Genomic DNA, 20,099 nt, shown 5'->3' with positions numbered 1-20,099 from the left:
GGACTTACTGGAAGTATCATTTGTCAGCTGACACCACCCACATTTGACTGACGTCCGAAAAGCACCAATGAACAGCATAGAAAGTGTTCCTGAGGGGTGAAAGCCCTTTTTCGTTCTTTGATTAAAACTGGGGACCGCAAATACAACATTCCTCTGTCCCAGAGATGAGGAGCCCCTGGACCAACTGACTTTTAAGGTTAGAAAGCAAGATCATGGACAAAAGATGAGCATTGCTCAGCTTGTCAGGAAACAACTTTACCACACCTTGTAAGGCAGTCACAAACTGTCACATTATGACCTTTCACGCATTGTGGTTTCTGTTCATTCAGCATTCTTTGAATCCATTTCCAATCTTCCAATAATGAAACTGACTGATAAAGCAGGGGAAGCCTGTAAATTGGATCAAAGTGTTTTTGGTTATTTTATAACCAAATTTTATTAATATCTTTCTAAAGGAATTGTGTAAATCAAGACAAAATCCATAAGACTGAGAAACTCTCAGGTAAAACTGCACATTTGCTGCCTCTGGGTCGAAATACTCCACTCTGAGGTAGCATGGAAGCCAATAGAGCGAGACACATTTGTAAGGGTAGGGGGAAGCATGGATTCCACACTGTAGCCACAAAATGCTGGATCCAAATATTACGCAGATGGGCATGGAAGTTAAACTGAAAAGTGTCTGCCTTCCACAAAAGTCCATTGTGATCTGCTGCAGGAAGACTAGATGAAGTTAACTTGAACATGCTGTCAATGACACAGATGTTAAATGTGCTGTGAGTGCAAGGAGGCCTAAACATCTCTGAACTTGAAGTCATTTAAATTGGACGCATATCCTTTGGCACGTCTTCATGATTAAAAGGAAATCTACTAATTATTCTGCTAATTGCTGACTCAACAGCTATCCAAACTTTTCTACATCTCACAATCAGTTAACTTTGACCTCTTTTAAAGTCACAATTTACATATTCATAAGATATCCTGTTAATTTATTTAATGAGTAAACCGAAAAACATTCAATGAGAAACTTTCTCTTTTTACAGCTAAAAATACCAAACTGTTCGAATTTTCCAAAACTTCACCGTGAAGCTTCACATTTTTGTTTTGCATAACTCTTGCTCTATGAAATCCCTTCATTATGTTGAAAATGCCACAGGAACTGGTTGGCTTTATTCTGTGTGTTTCTACAGAAATAAATAAATAAATCTAACATAAGTATGTTATAATATTAAAGCTAAAACTGGTTGCTGTTGCATAAAGTGGACACACTCTCCCTCTTAATGATGTTTGGTGTCCTATTGCAACTACGGAGTATAGCGACATCTTGTGGCCAATACTATGTATTACAACTAGAAACTGACCACAACCAAGATGTTGTAGCTCCATTTCCTTCAGCAGTGAGTGGCTTTGATCTGTAGAAAGCATGCGAATCTATTCTGACTTGGAATTGAATAATTTCCCAAACAGAAGATCTTTGGTGCTTATAGGTTTCTGTTGTTCAGTTCAGTTCAGTTCAGAACTTTATTGGAGAATTTGGTTTGCAGCAGTTGTTAAGAAGAACACAAGATACATGCAAGCAGGCAACGTTACCAAATTCAGCCGCAAAACGATGCTTTTAAAAAAAAATTTAAAACTGGAATATCAGCAATATTGAATAATATATTTTCAAAATCACTTACTGTTGGTGCTTAAAATAGATAAATGTATATTTAATTTCACAGCTGTTTCTTAAAAAAATATAGAATAGAATAGAATAGAATAGAATAGAATAGAATAGAATAGAATAGAATAGAATAGAATAGAATAGGGGGGGGGATTCAAAATTAGTCAAGTAGCTCAAAATGTCCAATGATTGTATATTGGAACAATAACAACAACAATAACAAATTAATACATAAATAAATGAATTTGAGAAAGACATCAAAGTCAGCAGTCACTGTTAAAAAGCCTTGTGACTGTGGGGGAAAGGACCTCCTGAACCTCTCAGTCCTGTGTCCTCCTCTGTCCTGACAGGATGCTGTGGAGAGGATGTTTATTATTCTCCAAAAAAGAATCAAATTTCCTCCTCATCCTTTACTCCACCACAGCACCTAGGCCTTCTGCCTACTACAGCAAAAGCCTTTTTCACCAGTTTGTCCAGGCGCCTGCAGTTTTTGTTTGTAGTGCAACTCCCCCAGCAGACAATAGCGTAGAACAGTGCATTCTCAATGATAGTGTGATAAAACATACTCAACTTTGTATTTAAAGTTATTTATCAAATTTAAAAAATTGTTTGTTAAAAAAATTTAAAAATCATCGAACAAATTTGAAGTTAGACAAATAAATAGAGCAATTGTTAGTCTAACAACCTGCTGGTTTGATGGGATTTTAACTTGGTGATACATAAAAGCAAATAAATTATAATAATGATTGATCAGTCAGAAATGACAGATCAGTTATTACTCATCAGTTTTCAGATGGCCACAGTTCCCTTCTATATATTCTGGACTCCACGCTTTTGGGCGCTTACGACAGCATTTTCACTGCGCTAAGAAGACCGAAGTGTAGGTGTTGTCTGCCAGAAATGCTATCCCCTGTATGCAGGAGCGAGGAGGCACTTAAGGTTTTTAGTTCTTTTAGGTTTCTTTTAGGTTTTATATTATTTGATGCTAAGGTTATTAAACTGTATGAATTTGAATTCACTGAGGAAACAATCACTCTGTGAGCTACTTTCCCCCCTGCAGAACTACAGTTCTCATGATCATTTAACATTATTCAGATGTTGGCCTTTGACGACATCAAAGCAGGGTCCAACATGTCAGGGCTGTGCTGTTTCTCCATATCTATTCTATGAGCCAAATGTATTAAAACCAGTCAGCTGAAAGGCATCTCTGTGGGAAGAGTTATTACCCTCAACCAACTACCTGATGACACCACCATTTTCTTGCAGGATTAGTCCCAAATTAGCGTTGCTATCGAAATACATTTAGCTTTTCCCAAAGCTTCTAGTATTAAAGGGGAAGTTAGTTTGTTTTGAACTTGGAACTTATTTCTGACATAAAACACTTTCATCTACTTACCAATAACAGTTTGGTGAAAGTCGGCGTCTTTCGGACAATTTTTAGATCTAAATATAAAATATGATATGTATATTATGAGTTTATATGTATAAACTGAAAGGAGTTTATACATATAATGATGCTTATGCTGCAGTACTCATGTGAGGATCTCATGCTTTGTTTCTCCAGAGGCTGCTGTGGTACCTGCCAACCCCCCGCAGAAAGAGATCTCATTTGCATTAACCACAACAAGTACATAATGACTGATAAAATAGCATATATAGGTAAGTTATATATTATCCATACTGCATAACCAAATCTATTTCCCTTTGGATGGGTCAAATGTGGAGTGTAATTTTGTGTGAGGCTCTTGACTAACATGACAAAAAAGTAATCTTAATCTTAATGAAGGAAATACAAATACAAATAAATACCTAAATTAAACACATTGATGATAAGCATTGTGAGGACATCCTCAGTCTGACTTTTAAAGTAAAAGCCTACATTACTGACAGGAACATACCAACAGGAGCACAACTTCATATATATTTTAAAAACAGATGCACATATTACTTTCAGTCGTCATTATATGGAGACCAAGGCCTTTTTAGCCAGATTTTCACAGTAAAACCCTCTGTTACCGACAGTAATATACCAACAGAAAGGCTTACTCACTCTCATCTTAAAATAAAGAGCCCAGTTGAACAAACCAGGAGTTTTTCACAGCTATGTTATGCATGTCATACTGTCATAAATAAAAGATTTCCCAGGTTTACCTTAAGGGGGAATTTTTGTTCTCAGTCTGTCTGAGTAAAACAAGCTGCATCACCATAGCAGCCTCTATTCAACTGGACCTAATCTTTTCCCAATGAAGCAACCTAATACACACACAGTCAACATCACAACCTGTCTCTCTATCTCCCTATGTCTACCTGAGAGGTACCTTGCCCACCCATAGCATCAGGTCTCTGCGGGCAGTAGCTCCATTGGCATCCATCAAGATTTCTTCAGAAATTTTCGAGTATAAGATAATTACATGAATACATTTAGATTGGATTGTAATTATTTCTGCCCCAGTCCTAGACATAAGCTCAAGCAGCTACACATTCCCTGACTCTGTCCTCAGGCACCACAACTAAGTATGATTTTTATTTTTTTTTATCATACAGCTGCTGGTGATGTTTTTTTAAATTCCTTTTAAAAAAGAAAAAAATCTAACAATTAAAAACAGTTAGCAGGAAATAGCGTACAAGATATTAAATCTGGACAATTGAGGAATGTTTGGAATTTTGACATGGAGAAAATGTGGAAACGATGTGGTTGATGAGACTGCTGCTTCGGTTCAATTGCCCCACGTCCTCGTACTGTGCATGTGGCGCTCTGTGCAGGTACTGGGCAGACATCGACGCACAGCTGACGCGAGTGGCGTAAGAGAAGCGGGTCAAAGGGCGGCACTGATCAGCTGCTGGGCCCACACTCAGCCCCTCGTGTTTACCTTCCTGAAGTCTCTGGCCTCAGTTCGAGCAAACTGACCTGAATCGCTGCCACAGCATGGCAGACGCAGCCCTGCTGGCACAAATCGAGCGTCACACCCCACAACTAGTCGATCGTGGTTTGGAACGTGCGTCTGCGCGAATTTTAGATGAGCGACACGGTGACGTCAGTCAACGCGCGCAGCAAACAACATTGGGCGGAGCTTAACGAACGCTACTCTGATCCTTTAATGTGAATGACGTAGGACATTTACAAATTCTATACCTGTCTACATATCTATGTAATAATACTGGCAATAGTTTCTTAAATCCAGCATCAAGTCAGGTTCAAGACAAAGGAAGAAATTCATAGAAGGAAAGACATGACTATCACAGATGATAACAGCATCAGCAATATGGAAAAGGGAACTGCTCCAGGAACAACACCAAAGAGTAATTTGAAGACCTTCCTTCCAAAGAAGTCCAATAAGGTATCACCACTCCCCACAGAGACCCAAATACTTGCTCCAACACAGGCAGCCCCCAAAAAACGGAAGCTGAATAAAGCAGCGAGGCGAAAAAAACGCAAAGAGGCTTTGGGTCAAGTTCTTTCAAAAGTGCTTGACCGAGCCATGACCAAATCACAAAAACAAATACCCCAGACCAAAGTCCAGGTCATCTATCGGCGACTCTTTAAGAAAATCTGGGCTGAAGTGAAGGAGCTTGATTTTGACATCTCCCCTGAAAGGCTCGAAACAGTTCACGAGACAATTTTTAAGACCATTTGTCAGAAATGTTGCATCAGATACAAAGATTTATTGGACCAACTCATGTTAGGATTGATAACAACAGACAACACGATTGTCTTGTCTTTCAAAGAAACCCTGTCGAAGCCCTATGAAAAACCTTCCATGATCACAAGGTTTTTCTCAACCGTAGGAAAAGCCATCAATAAGCCCCTGTGTGCGCAGTCAGATACCCCAAAGACAGGCCCTGAGATTGGAATCTCAGAGCCTGAACCAGAAGATCTCAAAGAACAGGATCCGGATACAGCAGCAAAGAAAGAGTTTGTGGAACAGCTTATCCAAGACCTACTTAAGTTAATCGTGACAGAGGCAACTTATCTATTTTCAACTATCGATGATTTCAAAGACATCTATGACATTCTGTTTCAGTACACTTGGGCTGAAGTTGCGGAACACAATCTTTATATTCACCCGGAACATCTGACAAAACTCCACAAATACATTTTTTATGACTTTTGTGATAACTATTGTGTTTTGAAGGACTGTGTGCTGCTTTTGCTCTCTTCGAAAGACCCAAAACAAATAGATAGGATGATCAACTGTATCAAACACAACTTACTGGAGACTTACGACATGAAAGAGCACGAAGCAATAGATAAATGCGAAGAGTGCTGCCGCACTTGTATTACTTTCTTAGAAAATAAATAGTTAACATAGAGACAGCATTTAAGACACCTGCAGCAATTAACACAGACACGTTTTATTTCTGCCCCAGGCCCCGGCATAAACTACTGCCACCACTAACTTTTGTCTTGGCCTTGGCTCAAGCAGCTACACATTCACTGACTCTGTCCTCACGCACTGCAACTAAGCATGATTTTATCTGCTGTTGTGTTCCAACAGCAGATAAAATCATACAGCTGCTGGTGGCCTTTTTTAACATTTTATTCAAAAAGAAAACATTTTAATAAACATATAAAAATATTACATATACTTTTATTGTCTGTCATTTAAGTTAACACTTTCTGTACTGTTTTACTAATATACTGACAAAGAAATATACTCGCTGAAATGATGTGAAAAGTTTTCTAATGTCAAAATTTGAGCTATTTTTCACAATTTAATTTTGAATACACTTTAAGAGCATTATGATATTAATCAAAATGTATACTTTCAGTGAAAGTTATGTGTATAAACTGAAGTAAACTTATTTCAAATGTAATAAAAATATATTTTTGTATGTTTACAAATTGTATTCTCAAAGTTATCATTACAGCAATGCACTGAAAGCATCATTCTTAAATAAATATTTCCAAACCCTATCATTTTAGGTGTATAGTATGTACACATATATGCATGTAGAGTATAATCTTAAGTGTAATTTTTAGTATATGTATTTCTGCTTATTATTTTTTATAGTATTTTTTAAAGTTTTCAAATCTCTTACAATGAAATGTCCATCTATAACTGTTTTTAGTCGAATAAAATTTAAATAGTCACTCTTGCTATTGTGATTTACAGCATGATGTGTTCGTTGCTATACGTCTTACTGATAAAGCTGTGTTCAACAAAACATAACAAACACAAGTGCACAGCTGGTATTGTGCACATTATTTACAGCTGAAGTGTAAGAATGTACACGACAACAGTAAAGAGTGCTGCCAAGGCACAATTTATTGTGCAGTAACTCTCTACAGCTGTAATCACTCAAAGTGTCTTATTCCTGCATCAATTAATCAATGAAACACACCTAAGTAATCACAGACACCTGGGAGGCCAACTATCCCAAACATTATGGAGCCCTGAAATGAGGGGGACACAGTGTAAAAAGTCAATTCTATATGGTGGAACTGAAATGTGTGAAAATGACTTTAAATTAAAGTCTCAAATGTGCGCTTTAATCACATTTGAACTTATCTGAATTAGAGTTTTACACTGAGGAGCAGAGGGGAAACTCAAAGAAAAATGTGACTTTGTCCCAAACATGAAGGGGGGCTCTGCATCTACAGCCACTGAACAGTGTATCAGAGCAAGAAGTACAGTGCAGTCCTGCACAGAGCCGTGTCTCTGTTAGAAATAAACATCACAAATAACTTTTTTTCCTGGATGTATGTAAGTTCTGAAGTGATGTAGATATAAGAAAAGTAAATATTCGGAAAAGTAAATATATAATACTCCTCTGCATTAGAAAACAGTACGTTTATGGTTGTGTTTTATAGTTGTTTTAATGGGTAAAATAAACAGGACACCTTTAAACTTTTGACCTTTTGTCAACTTATTTTCATTTCTCATCTATAAAGGACAAACTAACCAGATAAGAACTGTGTCTTTGCATTGCAGCTTGAATATCATGTGTTTTTAACTTGGTCGTGTTCATTGATCTGAATGTATGGAGGGATTTAGTTACGGTAGATTTTGTACTTGTACACAATGCTGCAAATGTGCATCATTATACGATTTGAAATCCTACGCTGTAAACACAGCACAGAAGTTACAACTGCACAAGTTTTTCATTGCAGATACACAAATTAAAATCTTCCTACACTTACAGTTTTGTTCATATTGCTGCAGTATATTTGGTGTAAAACACATTTGCACTCCTGTGTTTCACAATGTGAGGACATGAACGAACCTTCATGCAACAGAATTTAACTGTAAATCGCAGCAAAACAAAAGGAAAACAAGTGAATACCCCACCTGTAGGCGGGGCGGCTGTAGCTCAGGAGGACACTGAACCCCACGTTGCCTCCTGATGTATCCATCAGGGTATGAATGTGTATGAATGATTAGAAAGCACGTAGTTATGTGTATCTTAAGACGTGCTGTATGAGTGTGTGTGAGTGGGTGAATGTGGCGTGTAGTGTTAGAAGCGCTTTGAGTGGTCAGTTTGACTAGAAAAGCGCTATACAAGTACAAGTCCATTTACCACCTCCCACCCCAGAAATTTAGAACAGATAAAAAAAGATTTGTGATTAATTTGCGATTAATCGTGATGATATTTTGAATGATTGACAGCCCTAGTTTAAAGCTAATGTTTGCTGGTAAACTGACTCTAGCAATCTTAAATTGCATTAAGCCTCCACTACACCCTGCTAGACTACACTGAGCCATTGACGTGCAATGAGCCATTGTTGTATTAGCCTAGTGTATGGATTCCCATCTTTTTCTGCCCATGCAAATAGGGATCAGATTGAGAATAGGCTACCAATTACAATATTGGATGATAAAAAAAGCAAGGCCTTCAACTTCCCTTTGCATATCCGACTGGACCGTCTGGAGGAGACGGCAGAAACAGGCTGAGCAGCAGTGTCTTCAGATGTGCTTGCCCTTTCATTTCTGATGCAGCTTAAGCAAGGTCCGAACTGCTGACTCAGCCTTTGGCTCGTCAGGCTAATATTCAAAGACGTGGTTAGATTGTCATAAAAATTGATTTTTGTAAAACTTCCAAAAAAAAAAGACCAGTTACACATCTTTAATGTGTTGTTTAATGCAGCATGAAATGTTCAAAACTAGCAAATGGCTAAGAGGTTAGGGAAGATGAGCATATGAGAACCACAGCGATGTGTCTCAGCCACACATTTCTTGCCCACAGGGAAAGTTCTTACTCTGCATTTCATGACTGCTGCCTGTTACCAAACCAAACATGCTTTTTGCTCATGCTTATGATGTTCAAAGCATTGTACATGGCTAATGTACCTGCTCTCCTCGTCTTTACTAAGATCTGCCCAGCTATTCCCATACAGTAAACCTACTAGTTAGGCTACTATATAGCCTGATATATCCCCCTTAAACCCACCACTGTTCATGTTTCCCCAGGCGACACAGGGGTACACTGGTGAAATTCTCAAAACTTGCTCAAACAGTAGGGATAAAGCTGCTCCTGCTTCTGAGGGCAGAGCCGACATGGCTGGCCTACTGTAACAGCTTTATGCCAGCCTGTGTTATGTGTGCTCCTAATACAATATAAGATGACAGCCTCTGTCTCTCAGAGATCACATCAAACACTTCCATTATGAAGAAACTGATAGTGAAGGCTGTGTTCAAACTGCCATAAAAGCTGTATTCTCCACAGGACCTTGATTGTCCGAAAATGATAAATTACATAACTGTCTTCAGCAGACTTTTCTGCTTTTAACAGGTTAAAATTTTTATTTTTACTGTGAATTATAAATCTATTGAAACAGTTGTTTGTTCTCAGGGGGCACAACCTGTCCTTCTCTGTCTCTCTCTGGCTCAGGCCGTCATTCTATGAGCGTTCCCTCACTCATGATGCCCAAAGCAGGCAGGTTTCACCACAGCAAGCCAGTATCTAAGTATCTCATATTTCATACTGGATTTAAAATATCTAATACTTGACTGGCAGCTCGCAGGTCTCTCATCACAGCCTCGGTCTCTCGGCGGGCAGGAGCTCCTTTGGCACCCATCAAAATTTCTGAAGAAATTTTCTAGTTCACATTGTTCTGCTGCAGGAAGCCACAGATTATTATTACTCCATGACCACACAGTGCGGCAGGATTTGAGAAAATGCCCAAACACACCTGTATGGCCTGCTGCAAACTGATACCTCTGCCACTGCTGCAGAACCACATGACATTTTGTATGTTTTTTTTTATCATTATTATTATACATTTCCATCCACTGGAGCAAACCAGGACAATTTTTGAAGAGTAACGGATTTCTTATTACCCTTGGAAGACAAATGATGTTGTGATTTCTTTAGTTCGCAGTTGGGGATGTATTGGTGTTATGTTAACAATAAGACGTGGGCGAATGACCCGTTCATATGTAGGAGTAGGAGAAAAAATATGCCAAGCTGACACTCACTGCTCTGACTTCAACACCTCTGGTTATTTCTTCCATTTGTTGGGTGGAGTTTCAAGTTAAAGCCCTGTGATTATGTTGTAACAAGTTATGTCTTCAAGACGCTAGTTAGCTCGGGAGAAGCTAAAAAGCAAGGTAGAAAAGTAAACTTGTCTGGGATTATTTAACAAAAAGGAGGGTGTGAAAGTGTTGAAGCCACTTATTTGGCATTTTAGGCAAAAAGTCTGTGGATAAAGGAAAATATGTATCATATAAATGATTTTGTAGCTCTGAGCAGGTGAAAAACTGAGTAAATGGGGGCAGATGTAGGCTGCGGTAAATAAGCAGAATCATGTTGGATTTAAAGCCCTTTATTGAAAAGAGTTTTTTACGAAGAAAAGGGAAACGTTGCAGAACAGTTTCAGTAGCTTCAATCACTCCACACAGTGGTATCAAACGTGTTCATTCTTATTTCCCGCCTCCAAACTTTCAGTCTGCTAAGCGCCCTGCAGACTGTAGTTTTAAATGAATTCAATAGTCTGAGGGTCCTTTTTATTAAAATGTCCGTTATACTCACAGCACACAGGGCAGAGCGTAAGATATGTCAAATTCCAGCAGACTAATATGATCGTTTGTGGAAACACTCCAAACGTTCTCCCTGAGATGAGATGAGATGTGTAAAGGATTTGTATTGTGGCTGTGATCCTTTAACAAAGTGATCCATGAGTGACTATGGGAGCCAGCTGAAAATGCTGGCTTTACTCCAGGGGTGGAGCAGCTCCCTCAACACTTAGTGATACTACATGACAGAAACCAGAAAGAAACCTGCATGTCTGCTGTAGGATGATTTGTCAGCATTGGCAGGATGTTGCAGCACATCCTCATCTGACAATAATACATCAGAGCATCCAATCACTCAAAGAGATGCAAAGTATAAACAGTACTTACAAATTTTAAGAGGAAAAAAATGAACCTGAAGACTCCCAGAAATGGGCTGCTCAGTGTGTTGGTAGCTCATTATTCTCCACAGAAAGAAGAGTTTTGTGTTTTCACTGAATGAACGACTGTTCCAAGTGAAAATGCATGATCAAACAATACCTGTAATACGTGTTGATTTCAAGAGTCAGAAACAAACTGATGTGTGCTGTAATGCTGGCTGTTGAACTAACAGAGGTCTTTATGGTTTGAGCTCTGAGTGAGCGGTGTGCTGTAGTCGGAGTTCCAGTCCCTCTCAAAGACGGCCTTCAGCTGTGATTGGACGGTTGGCTCCAGGGACTGCGACGCCGTCTGGTTGACGACCAGCGCTGAGCCAGCTGTGTGCACAAAGTAGTCACCTGACCAGTTCGATGTACCTGGAGACGGAAATACACAGATTAGATTTGAGTCCATCTATGGTGATAATGAATGAGTGAAAACACAATATGTGGAAATAAAAGCAATTCACTTTGGGTTCCACATTTTCTCCAAGTTGACCTGTGAATAAATCACACATTCTAGGGGAAGCAGATTTAATTATGCAGTGTGTGGCCTTACCTATATATGCTATTTTATCAGTCACCATGTACTTGTTGTGGTTAACTCTTGCAAATGGGATCTCTTTCTGCGCGGGGTTGGCAGGTACCACAAACAGCCTCTGGAGAAACAAAGCATGAGATCCTCACATGAGTACTGCAGCATATGCATCGTTATATGTATAAACTCCTCTCAGCAGGAGAGGACACATAACCTGCAAGAGCCACTCACCACCTGGATGTCCAGTTTGCTCTTGAGGTCGTGAACTGAGGCCAGAGACTTCAGGAAGGGAAACATGACGGGCTTAGTGCTGCCCCAGCAGCTGACCAGCAGCCGCACTTTGACCCGCTTCTCGTACGCCAAACGCCTCAGCTGTGTGTCGATGTCTGCCCAGTACCTGCACAGAGCGCCACATGCAAAGCACGAGTCTCATCAACCACTACGTCAAACATTCCAGGCTTAATATCTAGCTAGTTTTTAAGATGTAAAGACATTTTAAAGACGCTGACGTTTAAAGTTGATAATACATCATTTTAACAATGCAGATAAGCCAGAAACCATAGAAAAGCAATGCGACGGGACGTTTAAATATCACGACAGATACGTCTGTTCATGAGACGCGTCGCTCAAATCTGAAGAGCCACACTCAGCTTTGACTGTTTCGAGTTGTTTCCCTGTGGTTTGAACAAAGGTACCTTTCAGGACGTGAAAACTCCATGGTGGGCAGGTAGTTCATGACGGCGATGTAGATGAAGCTCTGGGCGTCTTCCATCACACTGAGGATGGACTGAATATCTGGAGTTCGACCAGCTGCGCAGAAAGATGGAGGGGAACTCTGGGAGTGATAGAGGAGAGACATCCGGTGAGCCATTAGTTGATTTCTGCATTTCAAATGAGACGATCTGAGATGTCTCACCGATAGATAAACGTCGGATGGCGTGTTGTTCAGTGGCAGCTGCAGGGGCGTGTCCTTGTTGTACAGCGTGGAGAAGCTGGGTGGCCAAGGTGACGGGATCGACTGACTCTCCCCCAAGAACCAATAGGCCTCAAAGATCTTCCCCAAGTCTTCAGCCAGACAGCTGCAGTTGTAGACCACCGCGCCCAGCTCCTTCACCTGGTGACCAACAAGAAAACATTCATTCAGCGTCTCCGACAAGAGACAACAAGAACAAATGTTGGAACTGTGAAGTTTTGGATTACATTTAGCTTGCTGATGAGCTTCGCAGATGCTCAGATAAAGAGTTCTGGGATGCAGTGGTTTGAAAGAATGTACAAATAACATCCCAGTATTAAAAGCAGTAAACTTCACTTGCACCGGGACTGGGACACTTGGATCACAGCACAGATAAAGACTCCTTACACTTGTCTTATGATCAAACATCAAACTGCAGCTTATAGAGCTACAACAACAATGTTTAGTCTAAGAAGATGATTGAGAGTCTGAGCTGCTCTGATGTGAAAATGTAGGCTGTTCTACAGCTGAAAAGGCTCTGACCTTTTACCCTGGATCTATCTATCTAACGTAATTGATTCATAGACCTCAGTGCTGTGGATGGAGGGTCAAGCTTCAAAAGTTCAGTCAGGTAAGGTGGAGTTACGCCTTTTAGGCTTTTAAAAACATGCAATGACGTTCTAAACTGGATCCTGAACTGGGAGCCAGTGAAGCGAGGCCAAAACACTTTCAAGCTCATCTCGAATGAACCTGAATTAATCTGTTTGTCAAATTCAAAGTCAGAGTCAAAGATTACACCACAAGTGAGTGACAGTAAGAATGTAGAGGCACTGCCATAACCATCGCTCCAGTGTGATCAGTTCCGTTTCGTTTTTGCTCTAATTAAAAAAACATGGCTGTTGGTTTGAAGGAAAATATTTGCATCGCACACACACAGCATGTGTGTTTGTACCTGCGTCAGGGACCTCCAGTCCATGTTGGCACTGCCGATGTAAATGTGCTTCTTGTCTACCACCCAGAACTTGGTGTGAAGGACGCCCGACGTGAGCGCTCTCATGTTAACTGTCCTGATATCGGCTCCTGAAGCAAACCAAAGCAAAACATGAGCTACTGTCTGAACGCCAAAAATGAGTCATTTACAAGATCTGATCTTGAAAAACTCAGAACATGTTGTTTGTGAAAGCAAAACATGCTGACAGCAACAAAGTTCTCCTGAACTGACTGTCAAAACACATTCTGTTAATGCACACAAGTCCCAAAGGTGTGATGCTGTGTAAAATAAACTGAAAATCATATAAAATCAACACTTCATTCACAGCCGAAGCCACCTTAAGTTAGTCTGGTGTTAATTGTTTGACCAAAGTTCTCTGCAGGTTAAAAGGCTTTAATGTGTGTGTGAACACGTTGAGCCGGTGATAGAAGGACAAGAGGCAGGTCAGCCTAACACCTGGATGCACTGTGATGTCACTCTGTTGGCACCAGATTTTTATTTTGATGTGAGACAAACCCAGTTTCTGATCGTGGCAGAAGTTCTGTGATAAACTGGCGTTATGAATGTGACTTCTGAGGGAAAAGTTGCTGCATTGTTTGTTTGTGTCTTATAATGAAGATATTTCAGCCCAAACATCAGACAGTTGACGCATCAGTGCGACACCCGCTGTTGTAAAGAAAGAACAAAAAAGACACCTGAGTCATTGAGCAGTTTGAGGTCGTCTTGTGGTTGGCTCCCCTGCGGTGTGTTGACTGCAATGCGAACATGCAGCTTCCCTGATAATTCAGCTAGCCTCGCCAGGATGGTCTCACCCTGTGCAAACAGCAGCAGACACATCTGGAATGCTGTATTCTGTCGTCCAACAGCAGTAACAACTACAACCAGAAGATCAAAAGTTTGAGTGTAAAGATTGAGATGAGCTGTCAGGCTCTGCTGACCTGCTGGGCTGTCGGCTCTTGGGTCTTGGTGTCTTTATTTGTCAGCGTCCAGTAGAAGGAGGCGATGTCGACGCTGCTGTGCGCCTCGCCCATCAGATTGATCCACGCCTGGAAGATGGATGGGTGAGTGGAGCTGGAGTTAAACTCCAGCCCTTCAGGGATGCTCTCCACCAGAACAAACCTGACAGGAGAGAAGCGTGGAGAAGTCTGTCAATAAGTATCATGATATTACAGCACAGATATGCCAAAGATATGATTGTAAACAACGTCACATAGTTTATCAAGTTTATTTCTTAAATGTACATTTTTCCTCACAATTGTTAGAAACAGAACACTCAAGTTTCAGGTGGAAGGAGCCTGGATACTTCTGTCATCAGGTGTTATTCAAGCTCTTAAAATAAGCATGACCTGGATGACTGACAATCTTCAGCAACATCAGAGGTTTTGTTGTTGCAGTCTGTATCTTTAAATCTCATGTTGGGGTCCTGATGTAAATTCATGTAAAAAAAATCTGCACAGATTCTTTTTTAAAATCAGGTCAGTTTTCATTGTGTGATTTGAAACTTTAACATGAATGAACCTTGTTTTGAATATTGAACTGCAGTCGTTCACATCACACAGCAGCTGTCCCAACTGAACCACATGGTTTACGGCTTTAAATGTGAAAGCGTGTGTTGGTCTCCGAATTGAGGAGCAGACGTTTGCTTACTTGCAGGGGTCTGAGCAGGACTTAGTCTTCTCCTGAAGGCGGCAGATGACCGGAGCAGGACCAGAGGAGGATGCTATCGGGGTCAGGAGGTTATAGAGGGCCATGGAAGCCAGAAGCACACAGGACACAGAGGCCAGAGCGATCAGACACCTGGCGTACTGGCAGAGAGGGGGCGATTAAAACCTGTATGTCACATGGATTTCTTTGTACTGAGTGAGTAAATACAACAGTAGATGAGCTGGTTTGTACATGTGCTGTAGCCAGGATTCTTACATCTCTCTCCAAATCAAATTAAAGCCTTTTCAAGCATTTTCAAGGTGAACTTACAATGTTTTCCAGCACCTCACAGTGGTGATGAACTGCATATATTAAAAGAAGGAAACTATAATCAAAATGATAATTTCCACTTCCTCACAGCACAGAGTGAAATGTTCTGGTGCCGTAAGGAACCAAAATCAGGTTTTGTGGAACGGAAAAGCTCAACAAGTGTCACATCTCTTTTTTCTATACCTCAACATCCTGTCAAATAATTTGGCAATGTGTAATCAGAGCAGTCCAATTACAGTTTACAGATTCAAATCCTGAGAAAAACAAAAGTAAAGTGAAGGATGTACCTGTGAGAGCGCTCAGTAACTTACCACCTGTGCTTTCCTGTTAGAGTCCTGCCCCCTCCACTCCACGCCTCCCAGCTACACAAATCAGAACACATCAACACAATCATGCAACTTTGGATGCATTTTCACATAAATCTGCAACCGAAACGTTCTTCAGCCTTAAACGCTGCCTTTGAAATCAAAATGAGCTGATGTATTTGAGCTGAAGGGTCAGTTGTGACACTTTCTGTAAGTGAAACTATGAAAAACAGTCAATGTGGGAAACTGTAATTCCTTCATGATACTTTAGTTTCTCTGGTTATTTCTAAAGCCCCGTGACTTCCTGTTTTTGCACCATGTCTTACTGGACATCCATGACTTCACAGAAATGCAGTGACCTGATGTGACTGTCAACAGGAATGTGAATGTTGCAACACCCCTTTACATTTAAATATAAACCTGATAACTGAGGGTGCGTTCAGTGTTTAGTTCAGAAGAAAGCTAAACTTCAGTCCTAAATGCTCATACTGGAAGTATGGACTTAACTGGAAGTCTTCTCTGATGTATGTTCTGCTGACAGAACTTAAACAAAGTGATTTTTATGTGGGGGTGTTTCTACCAGCGGAGCTGCCACACAAGTAGAAAATAGTTGAAATAGTGCCAGAATTTCCTGTGTTGCACACATTTAGACCATACTGGGATTCTGAAAGAATCGAGCACTGTGTGTTTGGATGGTTTTGGTTGGTGCTGCTTTTATATTTAAATCAAACCCCACCAGGACTGGTCTGGAGGTGGATTCAGGGGGTCTTCACACGGCAGATGATAAACGCACACAGCAGTCGCACTAAATTTGTCAAGTATGAACCCACTGCACCCACTTTTATTAGCTTTTTTCATCATTTAGTGCACAAAATGTCAAAATAAGCATGTGCTCAAAGTGGTATCATGTTGTCAAAACCGATGTCAAACGCAGTTTATGTGGATGCTACTGAAGGTTTAGGTTTAAACAGCCAAGTGGAATCATCAAAAACTGTTTATCACTTTAAAAGAAAGCATAAAAAGCACTTCACCTGGTCGTAAGGGATTTCTGTCTTCATGTTGACACTCACAGACCTCGTCCTGTCAGCTCGGGTCAGATGTTTCTCTGCGGCTCTGAGAGCAAACACGAGGAACAAAACACGTTACGTCACATCTTCGTGTTTCTGTGCTGAAAGCGTCACAACTGAAGCTGCACGAGTCGGTGGAGCAAAAACCTTCAGGTTTGACATGAGGGAGCAGAGGCAGAGCTGAGTTTCTGTCTGAGTAAGTAGCTGCACAGTTCTGCACAAAACACACCGATCTGACCCCCACCCCTCTGTTTAACCTTTACAGATGTAACACAGAGAAGCTTCCAGGTGTTTTCCACCCATAGAAAGAGACTGAGGTGCACAAAGACACACGGCTCCAGCTGCTGGCATCACAGCTAAAAGCCAAACAGATAAAACAGCTTCAGGTCCTGGATTTCATTAGTTACTTTAAAAATGCTTAAACCAAAAGTAACGATAGAGAAAGAGCTTAAGGTTTCAGATGTTTGGGTAATTAAGTAAGAGAGGAAGTGGACCTGGTGAAGCTGCAAAAACTCTGAGTAAGCAGTCACGAGAGTTTAAGTCTCAAAGAAACATGTGACCCATCACTGCCGCAGGCACATGAAGACCGTGCTAAATTAAAGCTCTTTGTACATGTAAAGATTGATTTTCTGAATGGATTTAAGAGAAAGTAAAAATACCTGAACATACACGACTGCTCATTTAATTCGACACGTTATTTTTTGTTTATTTAGGAGCTAATGAACAGATTCCTTCATTAAAAACATGAAAAAAGGCTTATTTTTCAGGATCACATCACAAAAGGCAAATTAATCTGAACGCCTTTTCCTCCGTTTTTTCTCAGGCTCGACTCAACAGGAAACTTTAACCATCCTCATTTGAAGAGAAGTCTCTCTTTAACATCACGTGCTCACAATGAAGAGCTCCAGTATGAACACTGTTAAAGCAGACGTCTGAGTGTGCACTAAAAACCAAGTGAGGAACAGGGGAAGAAACACCAGCTGCACGAGGGATATTTCTCCTTCGGGAAGGCTGGTGATGCAGAAAAAGACTGAACATCATCCCCTTTAGCTTGGATTGATTTAAAGGTATTCCCGTGTATCAAATCTCCTCATTTCAAAGTCTTTAATCACTTCAGATGAGTACTTTTTTTGCTTGATGCGATGAATCCAACAATAAAGTGTTTCAGTTCAAGACAGAGTGGTTTTAACTGAAAAAATGTCAGGAGTAAAAAGCTATTTTTCAGGTTTTCATCATTCTTTTCATATTCAAAGCAGATTCAGTCTCATTCAGAAACACCCCAATAACTTGAGAGATCACAATAGCACAACTCTGCCTCTGTGTTATTTAAAGTTTTCAGATTTTTCTCACACAAATTATGACGATTAACATGCTTTAACTCTTTAGGGCAGTTTTAAGGAGCAGAAAAATGGTAATAACGGAATTCTTGCAATGAAAACAGTTTAGTCTGTCACGTAAATATCTAATCACACACTCCAAGGGACAGAAATGTGTTCATCAAACTTATCATGCACATTCGTACCATGATGGCTCACCTGCCTTACACTCAATGGCAACTGGGAGAGGCTCCAGCACTCCTGCGACCCTGATTTGGATTAACTGGGAAGACGAAATGAATGGATGGATGGATACATAGAAATTTAACTACATACTCATCAAGATTCTGATGCAAAAAGTAGACAGCAATCCACACTGGATGGAACTACTCGATTCTAATTAAAATTACAAGGACAAACACTGTAATGGCTCCACATTTTAATCTGACAGTTAATTTACTTAATCTGACGCATTATTTTCGGTTCAATCCCACATGAAGCTTGACAAGTGACTCAAGAGATTTGGCTGAACTTGTGGGTGTGATGGTGTGTTTAAATGCGAATTAAACCGAATTCAAACCTGTTTTGCGAGGTTCATAACGAACATAACGAAGAGACAGCTGTGAAACAGAAGGTTGCAACATTGCACGAGTTGAATAAGGCTCACTATGGCTTCAGGAAATGTTTTTAAAAAAAGACATTTAGTTAAGAAATAATCGATTTGGATCGTCTGTGAATGTCGGTGCCACAATATCCATTCACAACATCAATCCATCATGGTGAGTTTTGGCTTGAGAGGCAGAGTCGCTGACACAGCAAACAACAAAAACAAGTCACTTTAAAGCTTAAAAAAACGTCAACCCACCTGTTATCATGTGTACAAGGTAGTTAAAATCCCGTCGATGTTCCTTCTTTACAAACTATAACATTTACGGCGACAGTTTAACTGTAAACCCGGTGGAAAGTATAAAAGAAACGCACTACTATGTTATTGTGCTGCTGTTACGAACTGGCTTCATAAAGGACAGCGAGCTGGGAGGTGGTCATGTGATCTGTGCAGGGCAGCCAATTGGAGGGGAGCTGCCGCGGTGACGTCAAACAGAAAATGGAATTTACAGAAATGCAATTCTCATGCTCGCCACTAGAGGTCACACTTTATCCATGACTACAGCAAAAACTACCCGGATTCTCGACTATTACCACAGATGATACATTACTTAGGGTAGACTTGTCGGTCCACATCAGGTGAGTTAAAGTTGAATAAGTGTCAGCGTAGGACAGACATCTCACAACTAGACTTGTCAAGCTAATGCTCGTGCATGTTACATGCTGTTAAAAATCACATTACATTGTTTTCATTCCCCCTACAATAGAATATCTGAGCTGTGAGTACTTTTGTATTGCTTTAACACTTTGGCAGAACAGACTTTCATATTCATTTATCTAGATTAAAATGCTACTGTGTAATAGTAATGTTATATGGCATGGTGATTTGGCAGAGCTTTTTCCTTTTTCTAGTGCAACATGAAAGAAAGTTGTTCCAAAATGGAATATACAGGCACATTTTGCGATCTGCAGCCCTTTAAGTTTTAATGTTTTTATGACGTTTTTATGACGTCAGCACTGAATGCTGACGTTATGACGTCAGCATTCAGTGCCCCGACAGTGTTATGTGTGCCATGTTATGGCAGCATAAGACACTCTTAGATGAGTTATGGAGTGTTTTGGTGGCCGTAATACATTTTGTACCATAGGTAGCTGTTGTTCTCAGGTGTGTGTTTGAGGGCAAACTGTTGTACCATATACAGTATTTATCTCTATGCTAAATATAAAGTTTTATTTTTAACAACAAGGTGAATCAGACTGATTAGACTGAATCAGACTGACGACGCTGCACCGATCCGCCCGTCAATCTCACGCTCCATTCGT

General features: G+C 40.4%; 1 protein-coding gene across 2 annotated transcripts; it reads right to left on the bottom strand.

Annotated features, from left to right (window-relative positions):
* Positions 1-10,381: 10,381 nt before the first annotated feature.
* On the bottom strand, positions 10,382-19,197 carry pld3 (phospholipase D family member 3). Of its 2 annotated transcripts, XM_072391942.1 has the most exons (13): positions 19,036-19,197; positions 18,390-18,453; positions 16,819-16,900; positions 15,794-15,844; positions 15,156-15,313; positions 14,447-14,627; positions 14,204-14,321; positions 13,470-13,597; positions 12,482-12,679; positions 12,261-12,400; positions 11,797-11,962; positions 11,587-11,686; positions 10,382-11,405 (listed from the first exon to the last, which is right to left on the bottom strand). In XM_072391942.1, exons 3-13 carry the CDS (start codon positions 16,843-16,845, stop codon positions 11,218-11,220), a joined length of 1,455 nt encoding a protein of 484 aa, XP_072248043.1. In that variant the 5' UTR covers positions 16,846-16,900; positions 18,390-18,453; positions 19,036-19,197; the 3' UTR covers positions 10,382-11,217. The 2 variants fall into 2 exon arrangements, with proteins under 2 accessions (XP_072248043.1, XP_072248042.1); XM_072391941.1 differs by lacking the exon at positions 18,390-18,453.
* Positions 19,198-20,099: the final 902 nt, after the last annotated feature.

Source organism: Leuresthes tenuis, unplaced genomic scaffold, assembly GCF_036924035.1.
Source record: "Leuresthes tenuis unplaced genomic scaffold, fLeuTen1.0.hap1 SCAF_9, whole genome shotgun sequence".
Lineage (NCBI taxonomy): Eukaryota > Metazoa > Chordata > Actinopteri > Atheriniformes > Atherinopsidae > Leuresthes > Leuresthes tenuis.
The sequence above is the reverse complement of the archived record's forward strand: the minus strand, read 5'-3'. Positions and strand labels throughout refer to the sequence as shown.